This window comes from Cnephaeus nilssonii (assembly GCF_951640355.1).
Source record: "Cnephaeus nilssonii genome assembly, chromosome: 21".
Lineage (NCBI taxonomy): Eukaryota > Metazoa > Chordata > Mammalia > Chiroptera > Vespertilionidae > Cnephaeus > Cnephaeus nilssonii.
Window position 1 is genome coordinate 33,583,307 of NC_137092.1, and position 25,511 is coordinate 33,608,817.

Consider the following 25,511-nt stretch of genomic DNA (forward strand, 5'->3'; position numbering starts at 1 on the left):
CTCTCAGAAGTTATGTCTTCTTTATGAGAGGGTATATTGTGCGCTGCACATTTGAAATAGAATTTGAACTCAACTGTCTCTTCCCAGGAGGAGACTGCTTCTGTTTGCCAGTTCAATGGGCCTGGCTGCGATCTAGGCATCTGCATTTAAAGAAATATCATTAGATTCAGATATAGAACACCCAGTTGGAGGGCGAGCGAGATCAAAGAAAGGCTAAATGCTTTTCATCACGAATGGCCTTTTCTCATTGGATTGCTCTTCTCTCAGGGCTTCCCTGCAGGGGAAGTGGTATTCCAAGGCTGGCGCTGCATGGAGTCTACTCCAGGTTTCATTCTTAGGAAGGCCTCAAGTACCAGGCCATCTGCTCCAGTCCTTAGAAAGAAATAGTGTCTTTCTTTTGGTACTGTTTTCCTTAAGCTGCTCTTTCCTTGCTTCTTCTCACTCCCAGAACGAACGGGGGAAGAGTTTAAGGACAGATTAAGATGGGCCCTTAGGCGAGCTGACAAGTGGGTGAACTTTGAGTTGAGGTCTTTAAGATACAAAGGTATAGTGCAGTGGTCGGCAAACTGCGGCTCGCGAGCCACATGCGGGTCTTTGGCCCCTTGAGTGTGGCTCTTCCACAAAATACCATGTGCAGGCACGCACGTACAGTGCGATTGAAACTTCGTGGCCCGTGCGCAGAAGTCAGTTTTCAGCTCTCAAAAGAAATTTCAATCATTGTACTATTGATATTTGGCTCTGTTGACTAATGAGTTTGCCGACCACTGGTATAGTGAGTTTATTTTGTGACTTAACCTATTCAGCATAAGTCTAGCTAAAGCCTTAGCTAAATAATATCTATATTGCCAGTTTTATCCTTTGCATGCCCGTGACCTTGTAGAGGGTGCTTTATCAGTTATCCTGATATTGGTTAGTGTGCATAGGCAATTGTTTTCCTGTCCTCTCCAATGAATATATTTTTCTTCCAGATTTACACAGGAAGTGCTTACTGTCTTCTCTCCACCCTTTCCCTTTCTCCTCTTCCCCTACTCTCCTCACCACTTAACCAGCAAGATGAGTTATTAGCATCTTCCCTACTTAGTCATAGCTTGGCACTGCTGGAACCATCTGTTTCAGCGATGGCATGTAATTTGACACTTCCACTTATGACAGTTAAACTCATAAGCACACACTGTAATCTTACTATAGAAATATAAAAGTTCTGGTACAGATATTCTGAACACACTTAGGGTATATGCAGGTGGGTACTGACCAGGAGAACCAGAAAGTTCACAGCGAGGGGCAGGGCCGCTCCAGATGCCTTTCCCTTGACTGTCATTTGTGCAGCGGATGGTGCGCTCCCCAATGAGCTTGAAGGTCATCCCTCTGTCTGGGTGGGAGTCACATGTATAAGATATTTCTGTTCCATAGGGAATGTCTCTGAGAGAAGTTCCTAAGTGGTTTCCATTAGGGATAGCAGGGGGATCTGGACAAAAGATTTCTAGAAAGAAGACAAGAGCCATAAATTATATTAAAATGTTTACATTGATTCTACAGGTATGATGCGATGACTGCATTGCCAATTAAAGAACAATTAAGCTCTTAGGAAGCATATGGACTGTAAAATAAATATATTATCAAGAGGACTAATTATCAAATCCTCTGCCGAGATGCAGCTAAATGACAAGATACCTAAATCAACTTGTATGCATTCATATAAGCATAACCAATGGATGCAAGACACTGGCAGGGGGAGAGGGGGGTGAGGTCCTGTGCCGGGGGTGGGGGGGTCGGGGGTAAGGGAGGCCGGGGGGAGGTCAATGGGGAAAAAAAGGAGACATATGTACTACTATTTATAATACTTTAAACAGTAAAATAAAAATTTTAAAAAAGACACCTAAATCAGTGCTTATTACAGAAGTCCAAAAGGGGTTTTAGCATCCTGAACTCTTCAGAGAGTTAAGACTTCTGGATAATTGAGAGCTTATTCATTTAAAGTAAAAAAAAAAAAAAAATCTTAACCACCTTAACAAGAAAATCACCAATTTAATTAAAAAAAAATCATCCATTAATTTAACAAGCAAGTTTTTGAACATTTACTATATATCAAGTACCATTTTAAGCACAAAACAGACAAGCTCTTTTAACATCAAGGATTTTCATCATAGAGAAATCTTTCCAAATATATTATACATTTACTACTTCTCTATCAGTGATTTAATCTTTCTTGATGACTTGAGGCTGTTATTCTAAAAAACAAAATGAATGGTGACAGTAATGTCACAATGAAATGAAACATCCTCCATACTCCAGTGCATGCTCCAAAAGGCTCAGAAATGATAGGACTTTTGAGATACTTACTAGTTTGTACAGATTTTATTTCTTTTGAGTATAACTATCTGGAGAAGCTCCTTTCCCCTTCTGATTTGATCTGTATTTGGGAAGAGGATACTGCAACTTGATAGAATCATGGATAAACTAATCCCACCTGGCCAGTGTGGTTCAGGGGTTGAGCATTGACCTATGAGCCGGGAGGTCACAGTTCGATTTCCGGTAACAGCGCATGCCAGGCTTGTGGGCTTCATCCCCAGTAGGGGGTGTGTAGGAGGCAGCCTATCAATGATTCTCTTTCATCATGATATTTCTCTCTCTCCCTCCCTCTCTCTAAAATCAATAAAAACATATTTAAAAAACATACACTAATCTCAGAGTGGAATAGCTTAATCAACATTTACACTTTAGTAAGCAATTTTAAGTATATCTTTGGGTTGACAAGAGTATTTTTCTCTTTATTTTTTTTTTTCATGCTTCTTAACTATACTTTCAGAAAGTTAAGATTTTCTAATAGGTAACTTCCAAATATGAAAGACCTAATTATCAAGATTCATTATATAAATCAGTACAAGAGGTCCAAATAATTTTAAAGCAGAGTACTCACATGAAAAATTCTATTATAAACTTGTATTTTTCAATAGTTATGATCAGAAGATGAAGCAATATTCTGTTTGATTTAGTGAAAAAATAAATGGACAGACTGAATATATTGGTAGTGTTTCTGTATTTAACACACTATATTTCTATATTTAACAAACTATATTTCTGTCATCTTAAAAACAAACAAAAAATAACTTTAATTCCACTTCCCTCTGCAGTTCCATTTCTCTACTCCTTTACACTAGAGCTCCTTTAAGATGTTGCCTATGACCTTTCTTTCCTTCCCTTTGTTCTTCCTTGAATTCATTCCAATCAAGCATATGCTCCCACAACTCTACTAAAACTGCTTTTGTCAAGGTCACCCATTACCTCCAGGTCACTAAACCCACTGATAATTTTCTGTCCTCATCTTACTTGACCTCTCTGTAGAATTTGAAAGAGTTGCTTGGTCTCATCTTCTTAAAATAATTTCTCCACTGGGCTTCCAAAGATACCCTCATCCTCCTGGTTCTTATCGTAACGCACCAGCTGCTTCCTCATCTCTTCTACTGACTCCTCATATTGCTGAGTTCTCAATGTTGGCTTTCTGAGGCATGGCCCATGCATCTGCTCTATGGACACATTCACTCACTAGATGACCTCATTTATTCTCTATTTTAATCTCTATGTGTAAACCACCAGCACATTCTGTCATTTCTACCTTCCGAATGCATCCAGAATTTGAGCACTTCTTATCACCTCTCCCACTGCTATTCTGGGCTAACATTTCTGATTAGATTTTTACAGTCGCTTCCTAGTTTGTACTCTCAGATTTTCTTAGCTATACCTCACTTTTTGACCCCTCAGCTTTTCACTCTACACCAGCTTCATAAGCTTCCAAGAAAATTTTAGAACAGGCTTTTTAAAGGAAATTCCAAGAAAATATCTGCCTTAGGCCTTTCTTTGCACTTCCTGTTCCATCTGAATGGAAGGTTCTTCCTCTATGTAATTCACATTGGCATCAACTAATTGCTGCCAATGCTTAAATGTTACTTCCTCATTAAGGACTTCCTTAATTACCTTATTTAAAATAGAAACTTTATTCTTTTTCTGGCATTCCTTATTCCCATTCCCATAACTATTCTATTCATTACCTTGTTGTTTTTCCCTTTAGCGACATTTAGTATTATTTGAACTTACTTATCCATGTGTTTCCTTGTCTACTTGTGATTTTTTAAAATCTTTCTTCCTATCCAAGAATATAGGCAACATGGGGGCAGGGACCTAGTGTATCTTGTTTACAGGCATACTCCTGGTGTCTAGAAGACTGTTTAGCCATAGTAAGTGCTAAAAAAATAATATATGGATGAATAGGTGATTTAGAAAAGGATAGAAAAGCTGAAGTGTGACTATCACTTTTGCCAGGAAAAAAGGGAAAATTTGACAAAACTTCAGGCCACAAATTTCTCTCCATCTACAAAGCATTTCTCCCCATTTATAGCACATAATATGCTACTAAATATTTTTGGATGGTACCCAAAACACGTGATGCTCAGGTTTATTTTCCCCCAAAAGCATTCTTTTTAACTAATCCACAAGGAAATATTTCTATCAAAAATGAAGATAAACAGAGAAGCAGACACTTGATAATCTTATGGGGCAAAATCTCGGTAAGAAAATGAAAAGAAAAAAGTGAAAAGAAGAAGAAGGAGAAATATTCAGAGCTGAGCACATATTCCTTCTACTCACGTTCACACACGGGAGCACTGTTAGTCCAAAGGCTCTTCATTCCAACCATGACACAGTGACTAGTAGAACTTCCCTGTAAATGAAACCTAAGGGACAAAAGCAGGAGTGACTGGGTGAGCGTACCCTTTCTCTCTTCTCTTCATGGTTAGATCTCAGCTTCTTCCTTTCTGCTAAAATACAGCTTAATTCCTCAGTGAAACCCCTGGTGAAAAAGCTCAGCTCATTTGGTTTCTTGGGATAAAGGCTCAGAAAGCAAAACATTTTGAAAAATGGTAGCATCCACTTACTGAGTAAGAGTCCTGTACCAAAGAAGGAACAAGAAACAGGCAGGCATTTTCCTGATCTGGGCCCAGGCCTCCAGGAGGTCATCTTTCCCTGACTGCTCTCTGATAGCACCCTTTTGTCATCAGGAGGAACTTTTTCCTCTAATGCGAAATGTAGCATTTCCTTTTCTTAATGGACCAGAAGGAAACAGCTCCTCATTCAGGTTGGCAAATCATAGAACATGAGGGAAGATATCAGAGACTGTACTTTGCGCCAGTACACATGGAATATTCCTAAATGACACTTATGGCATATCTGGATTATTGAAGAGCAGAGCCAAATTAACTAGAAAAAAAAAACAAACACAAGAAAAGAGGACAGGATTCCTTAGTGCATAATTATCCTAAAACATCTGGTTTATTTTCAGAACATCGGTCTCCTGAAGTGCCTCCAGATCTTCATTGAATGACTGTTACTAAATGACTGTCAAGGAATCCTTAGAATTGTTAACCCCAATAATGAATGTACCTGTTGAAGAGAGGGCCTATCCAGGTCACACTCACCCCTCATCACAAACGAAGGACACTCTTGCTCCAAGCTCGAAGTTAAGTGGAAAGAGCACACGGCCATTAGGAAGTTGGTCCTGGAAGGCAGCACACGATTTCACTGGAGAAAAAGAAATGAGAAGTAAGACTGCCATGTGAGGTGCAGAGACATGCATCTGCCAAAAGGGTGAGAGTGAGGGGAGGCACCTGCGCATGTGGGGGCGGCTGGGCTCCAGGCTCCCTGGGGCGAACAGCGCAGAGAGGCAGCCCCTCTGAGGTCATAGCCGGGCTCACAGCTGTAGAGCACCTCCTGCCCAGGGGAGAAGCTGTCCTTGTCGCTGGGGGTGTGCTTGCCATGCAGGATTTCTGGAGGCCGCCGACAAACTGGGGAAAGAGCAGGCACAACGTTCCTGTCAGTTATGGGGGAATATTCTTTGCTAAATCCTAACTCATCCAAGGAGTCAGGAACTCATAAGTAGAGGGTTCTGGTTTAACAAAGGGCCTGACACACGTGAATTCTCTTCCTGGCACGTGATTTGGCCGATTTCTTCAAACGCTGAAAGACCACGCTAACTTCACAGTCAGATGGATAAGAGAATAGCACTCTTTCAAAGGAGGATTGTAAAGAGTCGGTGAGATGATGCACAGAGAGTACTCATTACACAGCTGACCAGAAGGCTCACATCCTGTTTCTCTCTGACTGAGAGCTGGTGCTTTGCCCTGAGAACTGCTCAATAGGAGCATCCCAAATGTCCCCTTCCCTGATGAATTATGCTCTTGCTTCTCAGGATGAAGGCACACCCACAGGAGTGCGGGCACCCATACTCCTTCCTTTCATGCTTCATGCTTCACCTCTAGAAAATTTACTCACCCTGCTCACCACACATCTCCCTCCCAGAACAAACACGAAACTGGGGATCCTCCCACAGCTCCTGGCACCTGCAGGCCCCCTGGAAGCCTCAGTCAGACTCACCCGGGGAGCAGCTGGGCAACTCGGGCTCCCATGTGTTTTGGGCCTGGCAGCGCACACTGGAGGGGCCTTTCATGACAAAGCCAGGCTGACACCTAAAGCTCACGATTTCATTTAAGGAGAACAAGCTTCTGTTTGCAGACTCCCTTACTCCATTCTCAACGTGCGGAGGCGTGCATTTATTAGGTACGATGCACTGAGGGGCGGGGCCGCTCCAGAGGCCCACTTGATCTTTGCTGGTGCAATGTATGGACTTCTCGCCCAAGAGTTCAAACTTGTTTCTTCCAATCCCAGGGTTGCAGCGATAGGTCACCACTATTCCGTACGGAAAATAGTCTCTGCTGTTGCTAATGAAATCTCCGTTGGGGATGGTTGGTGGTGGTTTACAATGAATGCCTGGAGAAGGGATGGCAAGTTGAACAAAACCTCAATTTCTTAAAGTTATATCCTATATAATAAAAGGGTAATATGCAAATTGACCCTAATGCAGAATGACCAGGAATGATCAGTGGCTATGATGTGCACTGACCACCAGGGGGCAGACATTCAATGCAGGAGCTACCCCCTGGTGGTCAGTGCGTTCCCACAGGGGGAGCTTCGCTCAGCCACAAGCCAGGCTGATGGCTGTGAGCACAGCGGCAGGTGGCGGGAGCCTCTCCTGCCTCCTGGGCAGCACTAAGGATATATGACTGTGGGAAGTGGGCCTAAGCTGTCAGTTGGACATCCCCTGAGGGTTTCCAGGCTGCCAGAGGGATGTCTGAGTGCCAGTTTAGGCCCTATCCCCTGGAGAGCAGGCCTAAGCTGGCAGGTAGACATCCCCCAAGGGGTCCCGGACTGCGAGAGGGCGCAGGCTGGGCTGAGGGACCCCCCAGAGTGCACAGATTTTCATGCACCGGTCCTCTAGTTTAATTATGAATGTTAGTAACCAGTTTTTTAAAAACCCAAATTACCAAATATGAATATTCACAGCACTTGTGCTGTTGTCGAATCTTTTCTAACGTACAGAGTTTATGCACAACTGTAGATTCGGTAATCACAATATGATGGCTCCTGCTGTTTTCCATGAACTTTAGTTCAATAAATGTTCATATATAGTGCACATGCTTCTCATGTTATGTGAGAACTTTTATGTTCCTTCACTATTCTTAATTCAGTTCTCTTGCTATAGAAGTAATTCTGCTATATTCTACTGCTGAGTAATATGAGGTAGCATACATATAGCATCTTTATCAAATAAATAAGCACAAAAAGCTCTGGCCCAGCTAACAAAAAATATGCAATATTGCACATGACACAATAATCATGGATTCAGAAATAATAAAAATAGCAGAATATATGTGTTAGTGACTAGTCTATGCTAAAAATTTAGAAAATGTTAATATCAGAGATATAGATATTTTTGCCAATATTGACTCAGGAAATGGTAGAATATAGAAGTGGAAAAATGCATCAAAAATGCTACTCCTAAAAAGATAGGAAGCACAGATAATTTTATAGACAAATATAATCTATATCTAAGTATCAGATAACTCCTAGGCATTTTAAAGCATTCATGAGCATACAAAATCTTTCTATCATTTCTACCTTATAGTAGGAACACTTATTTATTTTCACTTTTAAGAAAACATTTCAGATGATATTTTCCTGCAGAAAATTTATGAAATAAATAAAAAATACCTTTAAATCTGTTATCTAAAAAGAAACACTGTTAACTGTTTAATGTATAATTTTTAATATACATACATACAATATTTTTTCTAAAATATCTTTGTTGGCTTAATAATATTTCAGTGTAAGAATGTTCTATCTGATTCCATTTGGAAGAGCTATCTTTCTTGGCTAATGCTTTCTGGCATATTTTAAACTTTTTCTTTTTCTTGCAGAATACATGCTTTGTTCCTTAATTTTTCCCAATATATGTATATTTATTGAGTTAGAAATAATGTGCAGATGCAAAATACTAATGGATTAAGTGCTTTAAAAACAGATAAACAGAAAATGTTAAAGCACAAAATAAAACTAAATATATTCAGAAATTGTATTTCCTTCCTAATTTCCAAAGGATCATCTCACTCCCGTTTGGATACCATTATTTCTGAAACATTGTTTGAAATATGCTCAACATTTATGTTGTTTTTGCTTTTTCACTATCACAAACAATAATGTAGGTAAGTATCTGTATAGCAATATCCTTGCAGGAAAAAAATCATGGTAATTATTTTTTAAAGAATAAATCAGAAAATGTCAAATTTCTCAATTAAAGGCATGTTTACAGTTAAGGGTTTTGACACCTATTGCATATTGGTCTTTTAGAAAGTTTGTTCCCACTTATCCTACCAGCAGTTGGCTGTGAGAGTGTCGATTTCTTCACATTATCTCCAAACCCAGGGGTGTATCCTCTTTATATTCTTGGTTAATTTGTGATTGCTCATTGCTCTTCCTACCCAAAGTGTAGGAAGCTCATATTCCAAACAACTCCCAGGAAAACAGCATGTCACTGTTCAAAGAATTAGAAGGAAGGGAGACAGCCACTGCTTCAATATAGGACCTGATGCTAAGAGTGGGCAGAGAGGAAGCTGGGCCACTTTCACTAACTTTGTGTTTGTTTACTTCACCAAAGAGAGTGATCGTCATATTGGGAAGTGTTCAACCAAGAAAGGAGGAAGTTGGGGGCTGTTTTAAATTATACCCCAAGATAAGGAAAACCCAAGAGGAACTAGAGGTTTGGGACATTGTGAACACTTTTCAGAATAGGACTCTTTTTGTTCAAATATTGGAAGGATATCATTGCCAAGATGGATGAGATTGAGTCTTCATAATTCTAGGGGCACACTGCTAGGATGAACTAGTGGGATCGACGGGAAGAGATGTTAACTCACTTTGACAGAGTGGTGGCTCTGTATCCCAAATGGCAGTATTGCTTGAGATGATACATTTGGCAGATGAGTGACCAATGAGTTGATACCTAAAGGCAAAAAGTGAAAATTATTCCATCCACCTCCCATGAACTTCCTCACAGCATGCATACGTGGCAGACTCGCCAGAGTACAATCTGGGAGAAGCCTACGGACTAGCCCAAACTCCACCTGTTCTATCTGGGTTTTCTCATTTCTCTTTTCCTACCCTCTGACTATTGAAAGGGATATTTCACCTTTAATTCCTAAGGGCAATACTCGGCTTCTTAATTTTTTGGCTTCCTTGTGAATTGTATCAGGACCAAAATAAAATAATCCTCTTGTAGACCTGTTTGATAATTTCTTAAATCCTGTTTTATTCTCATATTATTATTGCCATTTTAAACTTTGTTTGCATTTTCCTGTATACACACATAATGAACACTGCTATGTAATTTTAATTTAGGCAAGTTTCTTGTAAATACCATATTTGATGCTTTTAATCCCATTTAGAAGCCTTTGTCTTTCAATAGGAAGATGAAACCATTCAGATTTACTGAATTAAATGGTGTTTTGATCTTGCTTTTGTCATCATTAGTTAGACTACTGGCTTCATAGTGTCCAAAGGTGAAGATGCAGCAATGAATGAAACACACCTGCCTCAGACAGGAGGGAGTTACTTTGGCAGAAGAGACAGATACACTCCTTACTGTTCCCTTTTCCTCCTTCTTATTTTCTACAGTATATGAACCAGATAGGTGCACCTCTTTTAAGTGTTCTATTAATTGGGAAGTTAATTATTATTCAATTTTATTCCATTAGAAATTTCATTTCATGTGCATATATAGTGTAATTACTCAGCACATATATTAAACCTATTTTCTCAATTTTCATGTCAGAAGATATATAGTTTACCCATTCCCTGTGTAATATAAGTCCAGTTTACCTTGTCTTACTATCTCCCATTTTCTGGTTTTATGGATACATTTTATGACTTTAGAGATTGTTATTAAATTATTACATTGCAAAGTTTTATTTTTGAACACTTAGTTCTGTCATTGTATTTAGTTTCATAACTGTTGAAAATATTCCGCCATGATTTTTTAAAATTTGTTTTTACAAATTTTCTACCTCACTGGTAGTACTTTTGTACTGTGTCATTTTCCCTTTTTAAAAATTTATTTCTGGATTTCCTAGATTTATGTTTTTCTCTTCCCAGAATGTGTACTTAAGTAGTATAATTTTTTCCTTCAATATATATTTAACCCTTTGCACTCGCTTGCTTTTTTCTCGATTCTTTTATTCTAATGCTAACCGTGTCGAGTCACACCTGACATCAAAGTGCAAAAGGTTAAAGCCTCTAGATATAAATACTATCTTGGCTCATTAGAAACACTATCTCCTGCAATTTAGTGATTCCAAGGATCACTGTTATCCAATATGCATCCATTTCTTTTGCAGGTTGTGTAGTTTGTTAATTTCCTTTCTGAATTCTTAAAGTTTTAAAAACATGCCTTTCTTATTTTTATTTTTTAAAATAAATTTATAGGGGTGATATTGGTTAATAAAATTATATCAGTTTCAAGTGTACAATTCTATAATGAGTCATCTGTATATTGCATTGTGTGTTTGCCACCCAAAGTCAAATCTCTCTTCCTGAATACAGACATTTCCCTATGATGGCTAACGTATGGCTTATTATTCTCCCTTTGGGAGTTTTTGTTCCCTGTATTTTTAATTCTCATTCTGTCTGTATAAACATAGCTTCTCTTTTGTATTTTTCTTTATTCTTTTCCCTTAATTTCTGGAAGAATTGGGTTAATTTTTTCTTACTTTCTGCTTTAATTTCCTACATAATTCAGTGTGTTGATCACAGATTTTTTTTTTTAGTTTGACAATTTTGCTTTTCATTCATGTGCAGACATTCCCAATTTCCAACTAGTTTTACAAAAGCAGTGTGCAACTGAATCTTGTTAAAAATTTAAACAGGATATGTTCCAAAAGTTTCCTCTAACTCTTGGAAGTAACTGAAGGGTAAATTATGATTTTTCAGATTGGTCTCTTTTAAATTATTTCCTGAGACTTATCATAAGCTCAATGGTTTGCTGGTTCATACAATAGACAGTCCACTTCCATTTAGTAAAACAACATGAAGAAGGTACAGTCAGAAAATTTATTGATTGTACTTTAAAGAGCTCACAGAAGGAGAGAAGTGTTTAGATTATTCTAATTTTACTTTGTCGGAGTATAGGTACTGTGCTCTGTGAGGCCTAGGGTGGCGAATACATATGTCAGTGACCACAAGTGATTTTTCAGTGCTTATCCTGGCTTGACTGCAGCCCAGAGTCCCTAATGGGCTGCATTGCTTACACAGAGAACGTGAGCAAGGGTCCACTGTACGCTGAGCAAGGGTAAGCAGGACCCCTGACCAGTAAACATTTTATGACTGACATTTTCACAGGGGGCTCTGCTATAGGGTTGAATAGCATTCCTCAAAAAGATATGTTGAAGTCCCCATGAATGTGACCTTATTTGGAAATAGGGTCTTTGCAGATGTAATCGAGTTAAGATGAGGTCAACAGGGCAGCCCTAATCCAATATGATTGACATCCTTATAAAAAGGGAGAAGTTTGAACATAGATCCACGCAGAGAGGAGACATGCTATGTAGAGACACAGATACAGAGGGAAGAGAGCCGTGGGAAAACAGAGGCAGAAATGGGAGTGACGCTGACACTGCCAAGGAAGGCCGGAGGCTCCCACAAGTTTGCAGAGGGAGGCTTTGGAGGGAGCCTGTCCTGCCAACACCTTCATTTTGGACTTCCAGCCTCCAGACCTGTCTGAGAATAAGTTTCTGCTGTTCTAAGCCACGCAGTTTGTGGTACTTTCTTACGACAGCCCTAGCAACCAAATGGTGCAATTGCCTTTAAGATTTATTTTCTCACAGACCTGCTCAGTGGCCTTCCCTTGGTTCCAGCCATGTCCGATCTGAATTAGGGCTGTTTATATGGGTTGACTCTGCCCTCCCCTCATTTTTGTCCTTTCTACCTGGTGAGTACCTCAGTTTTCTTATATGCACTACTGTGGTTTCCACGAAGATCACTGATTTCCCTCTGAATCTCATCAACATTTTGCTCATTCCAATCAGGAATTGAACACCTATATTCAGACTTTTAAAGACCAGATGGTCGCCTGGCCAGCGTAGCTCAGTGGGTGAGCATCCACCTATGAGCCAGGAGGTCACAATTCGATTCCCAGGTTGCAGGCCCAATCTCCAGTGTGAGGCATTCAGGAGGCAGCCAATCAACGGCTCTCTCATCACTGATGTTTCTCTTTCCCTTTCCCTTCCACTCTGAAATCAATAAAAATATATTTTTTTAAAAAGCAGGTGGTCATAGTCTAGTTCTCCTTTCTAATAAGTGACTAGAAGGTGGTATTGCTATTCTGCAAATCTTAAACGAAGAGATGTTATTGTCAACTCACCCTGTACTACAAGAATAATTAATTCTGGATCCAACATTGATGTCTGTGTCTATGTGCACCATGCCATTCGTAGGCTCTGCAGGAGTTTTACATACTTTACCTGTGGAAAAGAAACAGAATTTTGGAGCCAGGTAGAATAATCTGAATTTTTGTAGTACAGAAGGTCTCAACGTGACTGTAACTTACTAAAGAGTACATGAAATTCTGATGGTTCCACAGATTTTTGCCTCACCAGACTGCCTCAAGTTCAGCCACGTTCTAAGTACCACTTTAAAAAAGACCTCCCACCTACATCTGTCTTATATCTACCTCAAATTGCTCATCGAAATATAGAGGTTAATTATAGCCTTATATCCTACCAATATAAATTTTTTTCTTACCTGGTTATTAAAACAGTGTACACCGAGTAGCCAGACTGTTATGATCTCTGAACGCATAATAATTTGGCCACTCAGTGTATATCCTATATAATAAAAGGCTAATATGCAAATTGTCTCCTCGACCAGGAGTTCCACCAGCAGGCAGGCTGGCCAACCACCCATGTCGCCTTCCCCTGACCAGCTGGCCGGACCCCACCCATGCATGAATTCATGCACCGGGCCTCTAATAATACACACACACACACACACACACACACACACACACACACACACACACACAGAGTGGCCAGATTATTATGCGTTCAGAGATCATAATGATCTGGCCACTCAGTGTATGTCTCCTTATAAATTTTTTCCTGGTCTGAAGTTGTTCATTACTTACTTTCTCATAAGGAATAGGTTTTGTGTGTTTTTTCCTGCAAATATATATTAAAGCAGTTTCATGAAATAAACATTTCAACTAATAATTAGGGATGACCTACAACACCAACTCTTATATCCACCTACCTGGACACTTTTGAGGAGCAAAGTTTTCTTATCTCTAAAATTTGAAAAAGTTGAAGAAGATCCTATGGAGAGTTTGATAGATATGGGAAGCTCCAATACAGGTTTCACTCACGTTTACAGACATCCTGGGCACCTGACCACTCCAAGTTGTCTAGACACCTGATAAAGAATGACCTCCGGTAGTACTCAGGGCGGCATTCATACTTTAAAGATGTCCCAATAGGAAATGCAGATTCATTGGTTTGGGTTTTCAACTCAGCAAATTGAAAATGATCTGGAGCATTACAGAAACCTAAAGACCAAGATATCAAGAACAGCAGATTTAACATAAAGAGACACAATGCCCTTCCTCCTCTCTCTCTCTCTCTGTCTCTCTCTGTCTCTCTCTCTCTCTCTCTCTCTCTCTCTCTCTCTCTCTCTCTCTCTTTCTCTCTCTCCCCCTCTCTCTCTCTGTCTCATTAGATTTGATACCAGAACAAAAGGAAGTTTTAGTTCTGGAAAGATAATTTCCTTGTAACCTTGGGAGGGAAAGTTCCATTAGCACCTGCCCATTAGAAAATATACTATCTGGAAAACTATTCTGCTGTCTGGTTTTTTTGCTCATATAATTTGCTGTCAAAGACAATTTCAATTCAATTTTCACATTTTTAGGGAGCCAAAAAGAGTTCTTCTGCTCAGGTTCCACCATTTCTGTCTGAATGCACGGGTCTTAGGCCAAATAGGAAATTTCCTTGTACTTCAGTGAATCAAAACCCCAATGGAGGTTTCACAAGCATGAATGGAGAACTCAAGCTATTCCTTAACACTAGGAAGGGGCCACTTATTTTGTAGGTCTGATTCCTAAGTACGCCATTTTAACACAAGGAGGAAATAAGTAGCATTTCCTTAAAATGAAACAAACAAAACTACACTTTTTATTATAAGAAAACATTTGTTTGAAGTGTAAATTAAATCCAATTCTAGCTTTAGCTCCATGCTCCTGTGGCCTATTAGATTTAGGGTCAAATAATGTGAATCCAAAACAGTACAAAGCTTGGAAAAATAGAAATCATATGTACTTGGATTTGGCAGTAACTTCTATTTTAGCTTCTCTTTCAGCTGCCCTCCACCTCCTTTCAGGTTATTTATTAAATAGCTATGGCTATATGACAGCCAGTTCTGCACCCAGAGCATTTTCTGTTGGAGGATTTGCAAAGCAATTTCTCATCTATTGAAAATAATTCAGATTTTTCTCAATAGAAAATGTGGCTTATTTGCAAGGTGTTTTTTTTTTATAGGAAATGTATTCATCTATACTACCTGTTTAGTTTTATCTTACAGCTTAAATATTAGCTCTACTAGCTTCTAGATCAAAGAGTGCCCATCGGGACTGAAATTTACCATGAAGGCCAAATCACACACGAAGGTAACCTGGCAGGTCTTTAGTCTAAAAATCTAGCTGATAAAACTAGAGTTGCCATCTTAGATAGGTTTCTAATGAAAAAAATCATAAAACGTAAGAGAAGATTGTCTTTTGTTATTGATTCAGTAATATGGACTAGGTCTCTACACTGGTAAACAAGCTTATAAGTGCATCCCAAATTGAAGCTATGGTGAGGGAGCAGGAGAGTAGGGCCAAAATGACTTCTGAGTGATTAGAATGACTTCTATCTGGTTGGGGATCACATGGTACATTTCCATTTATTTATTTATTTATTTATTTATTTATTTATTTATTTTTAAATATATTTTTATTGATTTCAGAGAGGAAGGAAGGGAGATGGAGACATAGAAACATCAACAATGAGGGAGAATCATTGATTGGCTGCCTCCTGCACGTCCCCTACTGCGGGGATGGAGCCCACAACCCAGGCATGTGCTCCTGGCTGGAATTGAACCTGGGACCCTTTAGTTCACAGGCTGACGCTCTATCCACTGAGCAAAACCGGCCAGGGCGGTGCTTTTCCTTTTAGAATTGTTATTTTCTCTCAGACTTTCCCAGTGTTCAGTATATAATGCCCCTTCTACAATTTCATTTTTCCTTCCTGTATTCACTCTCTCAAGGTTGATGTCTCAGGGCGGGTGGGTGTCTTAGGAAACCTTCTCCAGACCTTAGAAATACACACACTCTTTATTGTTTGCATTTTCCTTTGCCTTTTCTTTCCACCAAAGTGAGAAGATTTCAACAACTAAAATTACTGGGGGGCAAAGGAGCAAATAAGACTTATTTTAATTTAGAGCTTAGCCCAAATTGTCTACAGCGCAATCTATGTAGTTTGTCTACAATGCAGCTCAGTTTTCACAGAGAATGCACAGGGGTCTTGGGCCAAATGAGTATTGAAAAAGTGGTTTTGCCTGGCCTTATTCTCTACTGACCTGTGCTTCCCTCCAAAAACTGTAGATGGCATAACTTAGCTAGTTAAGGCCCATAGGTGTTTGCTTTCAATTTCTATGCTTTGAAAACATTTTTCTGCCAATGCTAGTTATAATTAGAACTACCGCCCACCATCTTCTCTTTTCACCAATTCTCTAGCAACGAAAGTTATCAGACTCTTACGTGTTAACACATCTTAAAATCATTTATAACCGATTTTGCATTTAATTGTGTCAAGTGCACAAATTAGCATGGTGCTGTAATTAGAAGATTCTGGAAGTTCTGTTTTAGATATTTCTGGAGCCATTTGGGATGTGGCATAGTATGTACTAACCTGGATGTCCACAGCGAGGGGCAGGGCCACTCCAGATCCCGTTCCCTCGACTATCACTTGTGCAGCGGATGGTGCTCTCCCCAATGAGACTAAAGGCCGTCCCTCTGTCTGGTCGGGGATCACATGTGTAAGTTACTTCTTTTCCAAAAGAAAAGATTTCCAGAGGTTTTCCTGTGTGTCTTCCGTTACGAATATCTGGAGGATTTGGACATACGATTTCTGGAAAGAACGCAAGGGCTGTTAGTTTCATTGAGGAGTTTTCACTAGAGGTAGTCTACAGGCATAGGATGCTATGGTTAGTGCTACCTAGAAAACACCAATGACTCTATCTTTGCTGTCGGCCTTTGATGAGATGGGCATAATGAAATAAGATCTCCATCTCATTTTTCATGGAAAAAGTACAAAAGAAATCTGCTTATCTTGAATCTTCCTGATAGTTAAGTCTTCTGGATAATAGAAACATAACACCCTTGAATTAAGTAGCAAAACTTTTAAAGAAGAATAACAACCCTTTAGAGGATAACTCATTCGACCACTTAATAAATATTACTTGAGCACATACTCTGTGTCAGTCACTCATTGGAGCCCTGGAATATAGTGATGAAGAGCACAGATAAAGTCACTGTCCTCCAAGGAAGATATTTTCAAGAAATATTTTGACAATGTAGTCCCCATGTACTAATCACCTTAAAGATGTGAAATTTTTCCTTGATAACTTATTGATCTGGCCATCGATCTTGATTATGACAGTGTGCTGACACAATGAATTGAAGCCTCTGAGGTTATTGTAAAAATTCTAAGTAACTCAGATTGCTTTGTTTTTCAAAATGTATGGATCTGCTTATGACTTAATTTTCTCCTTTACTTTCTGTCAGGCTTCAACTTGTTACCTCTTTCTAGTATCTGCTTGTCTGTATAAAACAGTCCCCTCCTCACTTCTAATTTGCGTTTCTAACGAGGCTTGGTGTTTTGAGGAAGCTACGTCAATAGTAAGAGTCAGGAAAATAAGAAAGATGTCCAATCAATAACTGAGCTCTCATGCAGGCCAGTAGGACAGCCACTTATCATTCCCATTCCCATGAAGGAACATTGGATAGCAGATAACAGTATGTAAGCTATTTTTTCATAAGTTTTACTATAAAAAGCACACTTTGATGTCTGAGTAGATTTCTAACAACATAAACACTGTAGTAAAATGTGATTGTCATATATATATTTATCTCTATCTCTATCTCTATCTCTATCTATCTATCTATCTATCTATCTATCTATCTATCTCTATATATATATATAAAATCTTTAAGGTCAAGAGATAAAGCAAAATCTTTTCTTTATTGGGCAAAATATAATTGGGTAGAACAGGAGAACTTGGTATTGACCCTACATACAGGAGACTCTTTTATTTTTAAATCTTCACCTGAGGATATGTTTTTATTGATGAGAGAGAGAGAGAGAGAGAGAGAGAGAGAGAGAGAGAGAGAGAGAGAACGAACAAGAAAGAGAGAAACATCATTGTGTGAGAGAAACATCAATTGATTGCCTCCTATACACACCCTGACCAGGATGGAACCTGAAACCTAGATAGGTACATTGACTGGGAATCCAACCTGCAAGTTTTTGGTGTACAGGACAATGCTCCAACCAACTGAGTGGCAGGAGACTCATGTTTTAATCAGCTTATTATTTCTGAATCTTTCAACATAATTTATTTAAGTGTGTGTTTTGAGAGTTTAAGGCGTCTTAAACTGCTTACCCCATGTAATGTTGCTCCCAGCTTCTCCCTCATTCTTTCACTGCTCTGATATATCACTTCCATAACATTTATTTGTTTATTTTTTTTTCTGACCATCTCCCCAGTGGGGTATAAATAACATGGGGACAGGGCATTAACTTATCTTTTTCACTGCTATAACTCTAGTGCTTAGGAAAATACCAAGCACATAGTATGTGCTCAATAAATAGTTGTTTGAATGAATGCATGTTTCATATTTACATGTTAGCCAGTAGGTAGAAAAAATGTAGAGTGATTACATCCTGATATTAGAAAAAGAAAGGAAAAGAAAGAATTAGGAAAGGAAAGAAAGAAGAAAGGAAGAAAATTGTCAAAGCTTCACATTATTTAATCTCTCATGATCTAGAGGCAAACTACTGCAGGATATATTACCTAGAGCGAAGAATTCAAAATAACAGAGACAGAGAAAATGGTTCCCAAAACACATGATGTACAATAACATGCATCACAACAAATTGGTCATAAAGAAGCACTATTTTACAAAGCAACTATATCTCAATAATTCAGATTAGAAAATAGAAAAACCATATTGGGGTTGCCATAAGTCAAAATACTAAATAGGGTAAGGGAGGAACTATCCAAAAAGTGTTATTCCTTCTACTCACGTTCACACACAGGGACACTGCTATTCCAGAGGATCTCCATTCCAACCAAGACACAATGGCTAGCAGAGCTGCCTTGTAGATGGAATCTAAAGAAGAAAATGGTAGTGCATAGGTGAGCTGTTTCAGTTTGCAAGAATCTGAGGCCCTGCCGAAAACCTTAGCATCCGAAACCAACAGGTGGCAGAAGTTTGGAGGCCATATCGATCTGGACAAATCACAGCCTCCAGTTAGGGAGGACAGTTAGTTGGCCACATAACTCATAGTGCCAGGCTGAACTGAAGAAGGCAGTCATAGCGTAGCAGCCATCTCCTTGATCCGGGACCCATATTCTGAGAAGTGAATCTCTAGCTGATCATCCCATGATAAACCTGATAAATGTACTCGTCATCTGGGAAACCCAGTCTTCTAATGCAACAGACTCCTAATTCTCCTAATCCTGATACTGGAATAGGGAGTAAAACAGTTCCCAGTTTGCATGGAAAAAGCAGAGAGTAACTGGAAAGAGCACAAAGATTGCCCTTTTGTCTCTCTGGCTGTGATGGCTGTGAAGAAGGCACGTTGGGCTATTGAGTAAGTTTGAGTACTCTAGGGGAAGGGAAAGGAGATCAGAAATGACTTTTGTATGCGACCATCCAGAATGGTCAAAGCATGTGGGACCCCGATGGCTCTGAAATCTTAGTGGGTGCTGTCACTGGGTGCCTGCCAGGATTCCTTAAAAGAGTCTGAGGTCAGGTGCTTCTTTGCTCACACTGGATCCTTCCCATGCAGAGAGGAGCACACCGGGAAGAGCACCAGGCTCACATGAACAAGGTCGTTACCTAAAACATTCACCAGCCACCGGGACCCCATTTCAGAGCCCCAAGCACGTTACTGACCAGAGATATGTGATTAGATTAAAACACCCATTCTTATGCTTTTACTCTTATGACAAATTTTCCTTTTCATGGTTAAAAAATGACTTAAATAATTCTTAAATCATCTTAATTATTTTTAATAAGCTTATTACATATCATACTTTTCTTGGGACTCTCCAAATTACTCTTCTTTTTCACTGCTTGAAAAATATTATTTTTTCAATTACTGCATCACATATATATTCATAACCTGTCATTGTATTTGTCTTTATACCTGCCATTTCATATATGTCCCAATTTTTCCTTCATATCTCATGCTATTTTTTCATCTGTTCCTTACTCTTACTTTCCTTACACACTTCCAAGATGTAATCCCTGAATTAATTTTTTAGCCACACCAAACCTTCCCTTTGTGAATTAACTTCTAAATCCAATTTTAGTGTCCAGGGGGCCCGTCAAGCTCACACTCACCCCTCATCACAAACGAAGGACACTCTTGCTCCAAGCTCCAAGTTAAGTGGAAAGAGCACACGGCCATTAGGAAGTTGGTCCTGGAAGGCAGCACACGATTTCACTGGAGAAAAAGAAATGAGGAGTAAGACTGCCATGTGAGGTGCAGAGACATGCATCTGCCAAAAGGGTGAGAGTGAGGGGAGGCACCTGCGCATGTGGGGGCGGCTGGGCTCCAGGCTCCCTGGGGCAAACAGCGCAGAGAGGCAGCCCCTCTGAGGTCATAGCCGGGCTCACAGCTGTAGAGCACCTCCTGCCCAGGGGAGAAGCTGTCCTTGTGGCTGGGGGTGTGCTTGCCATGCAGGATTTCTGGAGGCGGCGGACAAACTGGGGAAAGAGCAGGCACAACGTTCCTGTCAGTTATGGGGGAATATTCTTTGCTAAATCTTAACTCATCCAAGGAGTCAGGAACTCATAAGTAGAGGGTTCTGGTCTAACAAAGGGCCTGACACACGTGAATTCTCTTCCTGGCACGTGATTTAGACGATTTCTTCAAATGCTGAAAGACCAAGCTAACTTCACAGTCAGATGGATAAGAGAATAGCACTCTTTCAAAGGAGGATTGTAAAGAGTCGGTGAGATGATGCACAGAGAGTACTCATTACACAGCTGACCAGAAGGCTCACATCCTGTTTCTCTCTGACTGAGAGCTGGTGCTTTGCCCTGAGAACTGCTCAATAGGAGCATCCCAAATGTCCCCTTCCCTGATGAATTATGCTCTCACTTCTCAGGATGAAGGCACACCCACAGGAGTGCGGGCACCCATACTCCTTCCTTTCATGCTTCATGCTTCACTCCTAGAAAATTTACTAACCCTGCTCACCACACATCTCCCTCCCAGAACAAACACGAAACTGGGGATCCTCCCACAGCTCCTGGCACCTGCAGGCCCCCTGGAAGCCCCAGTCAGACTCACCCGGGGAGCAGCTGGGCAACTCGGGCTCCCATGTGTTTTGGGCCTGGCAGCGCACACTGGAGGGGCCTTTCATGGCAAAGCCAGGCTGACACCTAAAGCTCACGATTTCATTTAAGGAGAACAAGCTTCTGTTTGCAGACACCCTTATTCCATTCTCAATGTGCGGAGGCGTGCATTTATTAGGTATGATGCACTGAGGGGCGGGGCCGCTCCAGAGGCCCACTTGATCTTTGCTGGTGCAATATATGGACTTCTCGCCCACGAGTTCAAACTTGTCCCTTCCAATCCCAGGATTGCAGCGATAGGTCACCACTATTCCGTACGGAAAATCTTCTCTGCTGTTGCTTAAGAAATCTCCATTGGGGATAGTTGGTGGTGGCTCACATTGAATACCTGAAAAAAGGGAAAGCCATTGAAATAATAGTGAATTGAAATAACTACTGAGAGCAATCCAATGTCACTAAACGGTTACTATTTTACACTTGTTATTTGCTTTTCATCTTTGCTAACATGTAGACTAGGTTTTCCAAAGTTAATTTACGTAGACATAATAAAAAGCATAAGTCTGCTTTTCCTACTTAGATTATTTCCTATGAACATATCCATATAGTAATACAATTCACATTCTTTTCATTACAAATAACTCTTTGATAATATTATATCATAGTTTACACAGTTTTCCCCCTACTCTTTTCCAACTGCCTTCTTAATTTTCATTTTTGTTATAAATGAGACCAGTATAGCTTTAAAAAAATAAAATCAAAATACCCTTAATAATAATAATATATATATATATAAGGAGAAAAAGCTAAAGGAGTTAATCACCACTAAACTAGTATTACATTAAATGTTGAAGGGTGTTCTTTAAGAAGAGGAAGAAGAAGAGGGAAAAGAAAAAAAAGATAAAAAATATGAACAATAAAGTGGCAACACATACATATCTATCAACAGTTGAATCCAAAAATCAAAATAAATGAACAAACTAAAAAAGCAATCCCATTTACCATTGCACCAAAAAAATTAAGATACCTAGGAATAAACTTAAAGAGGTCAAAGACCTGTACTCAGAAAACTACAGGACTCTGAAAAAATAGATAGAGGAAGACATAAACAGATGGAAGAACATACCATGTTCATGGATTGGTAGAATCAACATCATTAAAATGTCCATACTATCCAAAGCATTCTACAGATTCAATGCACTCCCCATTAAAATACCAAGGGCATATTTCACAGACCTAGAATGAACTCTCCAAAAATTCATCTGGAATAAAAAAAGACCCTGAATAGTTGCAGCAATCCCGAGAAAGAAGAACAAAGTAAGAGGGATCTCAATACCAGATATCAAGCTATATTACAAAGCCACTTTTCTCAAAACTGCCTGGTACTGGTACAAGAACAGACATATAGATCAATGGAATAGAATAGAGAGCCCAGAAATCAACCCAAACCACTTTGCTCAATTAATATTTGACAAAGGAGGCAAGAACATACAATGGCGTCAAGACAGTCTCTTCAATAAATGATGTTGGGAAAATTGGACCGATACATGAAAAAAAATGAAACTAGACCACCAACTTACACCATACACAAAAATAAACTCAAAATGGATAAAGGACTTAAACATAAGACAGGAAACCATAAATATACTAGAGGATTCCACAGGCAACAAAATCTCAGACATATGCTAAAGCAATTTCTTCACCAATACAGCTCCTAGGGCAATGGAAACTAAAGAGAAAATAAACAAATGGGACTACATCAAAATAAAAAGCTTTTGCACAGCAAAATAAACCATCAACAAAACAACAAGAAAGCCCACTGCATGGGAGAACATATTTGCCAATGTTATCACCGATAAGGTTTTAATCTCCAACATTTACAGGGAACTCAAACAACTTAACAAAAGGAAGATAAACAATCCAGTCAAAAAATGGGCAAAGGACCTAAATAGATATTTTCCAAAAGAAGACATAAGGAAGGCCAAGAGACAGATGAAAACAGGCTCAAAGTCACTAATCATCCAAGAGATGCAAATCAAAAGAACAATGAGGTACCATCTCACACCTGTCAGAATGGCAATCATCAACAAATCAACAAACAACAAGTGCTGGCGAGGATTCGGAGAAAAAGAAATCCTCGTGCACTGCTGGTGGAAATGCAGACTGGTGCAGCCACTGTGGAGAACAGTATAGAATTTCCTCAAAAACTAAAAATGGAACTCCCATTTGACCCTGTGATCCCACTTCTAGGAATATATCCCAAGAAACTAGAAACACCAATCAGAAAGGATATATGCACCCCTATGTTCATAGCAGCACAATTCACCATAGCTAAGATTTGGAAACAGCCTAAGTGCCCATCAGCAGGTGAGTGGATGAAAAAATTGTGGTACATCTACACAATAGAATACTATGCTACAGTAAAAAAGAAGGAATTCTTACCATTTGCATGGATGGAACTGGAGAGCATTATGCTGAGTGAAATAAGCCAATCAGAGAAAGATAAATATCACATGATTTCACTCATTTATGGAATATAATGAACAACATAAACTGATGAACAAAAACAGATCCAGAGACAGAGAAGCATCAATCAGACCATCAAACCTCAGAGGGAAGGTAGGGGAGGGTGGGGTTTTAGGGGGAGAGATCAACCAAAGGACTTCTATGCATGCATATAAGCCTAACCAATGGACACAGACACCAGGGGTTGAGGGCATGAGTGGTGGTGGGAGTGGGGGGACACTGAGGGGATAAGGACACATATGTAATACCTTAATCAATAAAGAAAAAAATAAAATAAATAAACGAACAAGGAATCTAATGAACAAAATAAACTGAATAAAATAGAATCAGAGGCATGAGAACATGGAACAGACTGAGGAATCTCAGATGGAAGCGGGGTGAAGGGGAGGAAAGAGATTAAACAAAGATCTTATATGCATTACCTATGGACACAGACAATAGGGTGGTGAAAGTCTGGGGTGGGGCAGGAACCGGGTGAAGGGGGCAACAAGGGAGGAAAGGGGGATATCTGTAATACTCTCAATAAAAAAGTTTAAAAAAAATCAATTTAAAAAAGTATAAGGAGAGACAACACAGATATACAGCAGTAAGAAATAGAATTTGAATATATTTACATATACATGAGACCATTTATGAAACTGTAGACAACTGTATGTTAAACATTTTGAAAACCTAAGTGATATAAATGAAAACATAAATTACCAATAATAATTTAAGAAGACAGTGAAAGCTACAAAGTGGGGTAGAGGTGGGCCAGGAGGGAGGCGGGGGAAGGGGGAGAGGAAGATAAAAGTTTTATTTATCTACTGGTTTTGTACAGTGTCACCCAGGCTAATTGGAACCAGGTTCCCCAGACTTACTTTGCCTGCGTGGCTCTAGGTTAGGGTTGGAGCTTGAGAAATGGGCCTGAAATTTGAGAGGCAGAAGTGAAGCAACAGCCATTCTCCTCTGAAGGTCATTCTTGGTTGGAGGTGTCGAGGGGACAGATGCAGAGGAGCCAGGGGTCCCCGTTTGTTCGCGCTCTCCCTATGTTTGCATCCAGCTCTCTGCAAACGCTGGTCCCGCTCACCTGCACTGATTCCTCCCCACGGTCACATGCGTCCCTGTTAACTGACAGCAGCAGCAGCTGTGAAGAGCCAACAAGACCACTCTCTGCATGAGCCCTTCCCAGCTCCACGCCAGCAGCCAGGTGAGCTTAGCTTCCTGAAAGCGCCGACTCCCAGGCACTCGATGACTGGTGTTTCTCATCTGTTAGAGCAGCTCCTCACACCTCAAGGTCTAATTTCATAACAAATCTCTTATTTCCTAACACTGATAGTAGTTCTGCTTCCATATTTGGACCAATATTTATCCCAGGGTAACAGAGGTACAAATGCCCCCAAAGAAGTGAGATTCTGAATTCAGTGTGATAGTTTGAGTGTGGACCATGACGAGTGAAGTTGAGAGACCAGAACTTTGCTAACATACCTCAGGGGCAGATATCCTATTCATATAGGAGAGGGGCATGAAAACGATATAAATGAACTACAGCCAAACAAAGTGAAGCCAGGGGCCTGCTCCGTGCTGCCTGACACGGAAATGCAAGCAGACCATGAGGGACCCGGGAACCAAGGACATTCCTGCAAAGACTGATGACTAGCTACTCAGCCATACCCATCACTTACCTATACCATAAAAGGGAAACAGACCACAAAATATGCCTTGTAATGGTTAATCCCGACTTTCCCCACTCTGTTTCCCCGTCCCAGCAATTTTCCATAGAAACTACAAACAGGTATAAGCTCAATGTCCAGAGATGGCTGGGGCCTCTTCCTTCTCTCCTGAGGGGAGTCCACCCCTCTGTCTGAGGAGTGGCTTTTCCTGTGTGTCCTGTCTGCTCAATAAAACCTGCTTCTCCATTTTAACCTCTTCTGTCCGACTCAAGTTTTGAATTCCT

General features: G+C 39.9%; 1 protein-coding gene across 1 annotated transcript in view; it reads right to left on the reverse strand.

Annotated features, from left to right (window-relative positions):
• The window catches only part of CR1 (complement C3b/C4b receptor 1 (Knops blood group)), a gene marked incomplete at both ends in the record, with an annotated part of 92,656 nt that overhangs the window by 59,622 nt on the left and 7,523 nt on the right, over positions 1–25,511 (reverse strand). The window contains 13 exons of the mRNA XM_079762068.1: positions 1,253–1,480; positions 4,642–4,727; positions 5,469–5,571; positions 5,658–5,834; positions 6,424–6,816; positions 9,300–9,385; positions 12,797–12,896; positions 13,796–13,975; positions 16,371–16,589; positions 18,768–18,853; positions 20,093–20,195; positions 20,282–20,458; positions 21,048–21,440. Coding sequence (XP_079618194.1) covers positions 1,253–1,480; positions 4,642–4,727; positions 5,469–5,571; positions 5,658–5,834; positions 6,424–6,816; positions 9,300–9,385; positions 12,797–12,896; positions 13,796–13,975; positions 16,371–16,589; positions 18,768–18,853; positions 20,093–20,195; positions 20,282–20,458; positions 21,048–21,440 — 2,331 coding nt within the window. The remainder of the gene's footprint in view (positions 1–1,252; positions 1,481–4,641; positions 4,728–5,468; positions 5,572–5,657; positions 5,835–6,423; positions 6,817–9,299; positions 9,386–12,796; positions 12,897–13,795; positions 13,976–16,370; positions 16,590–18,767; positions 18,854–20,092; positions 20,196–20,281; positions 20,459–21,047; positions 21,441–25,511) is intronic.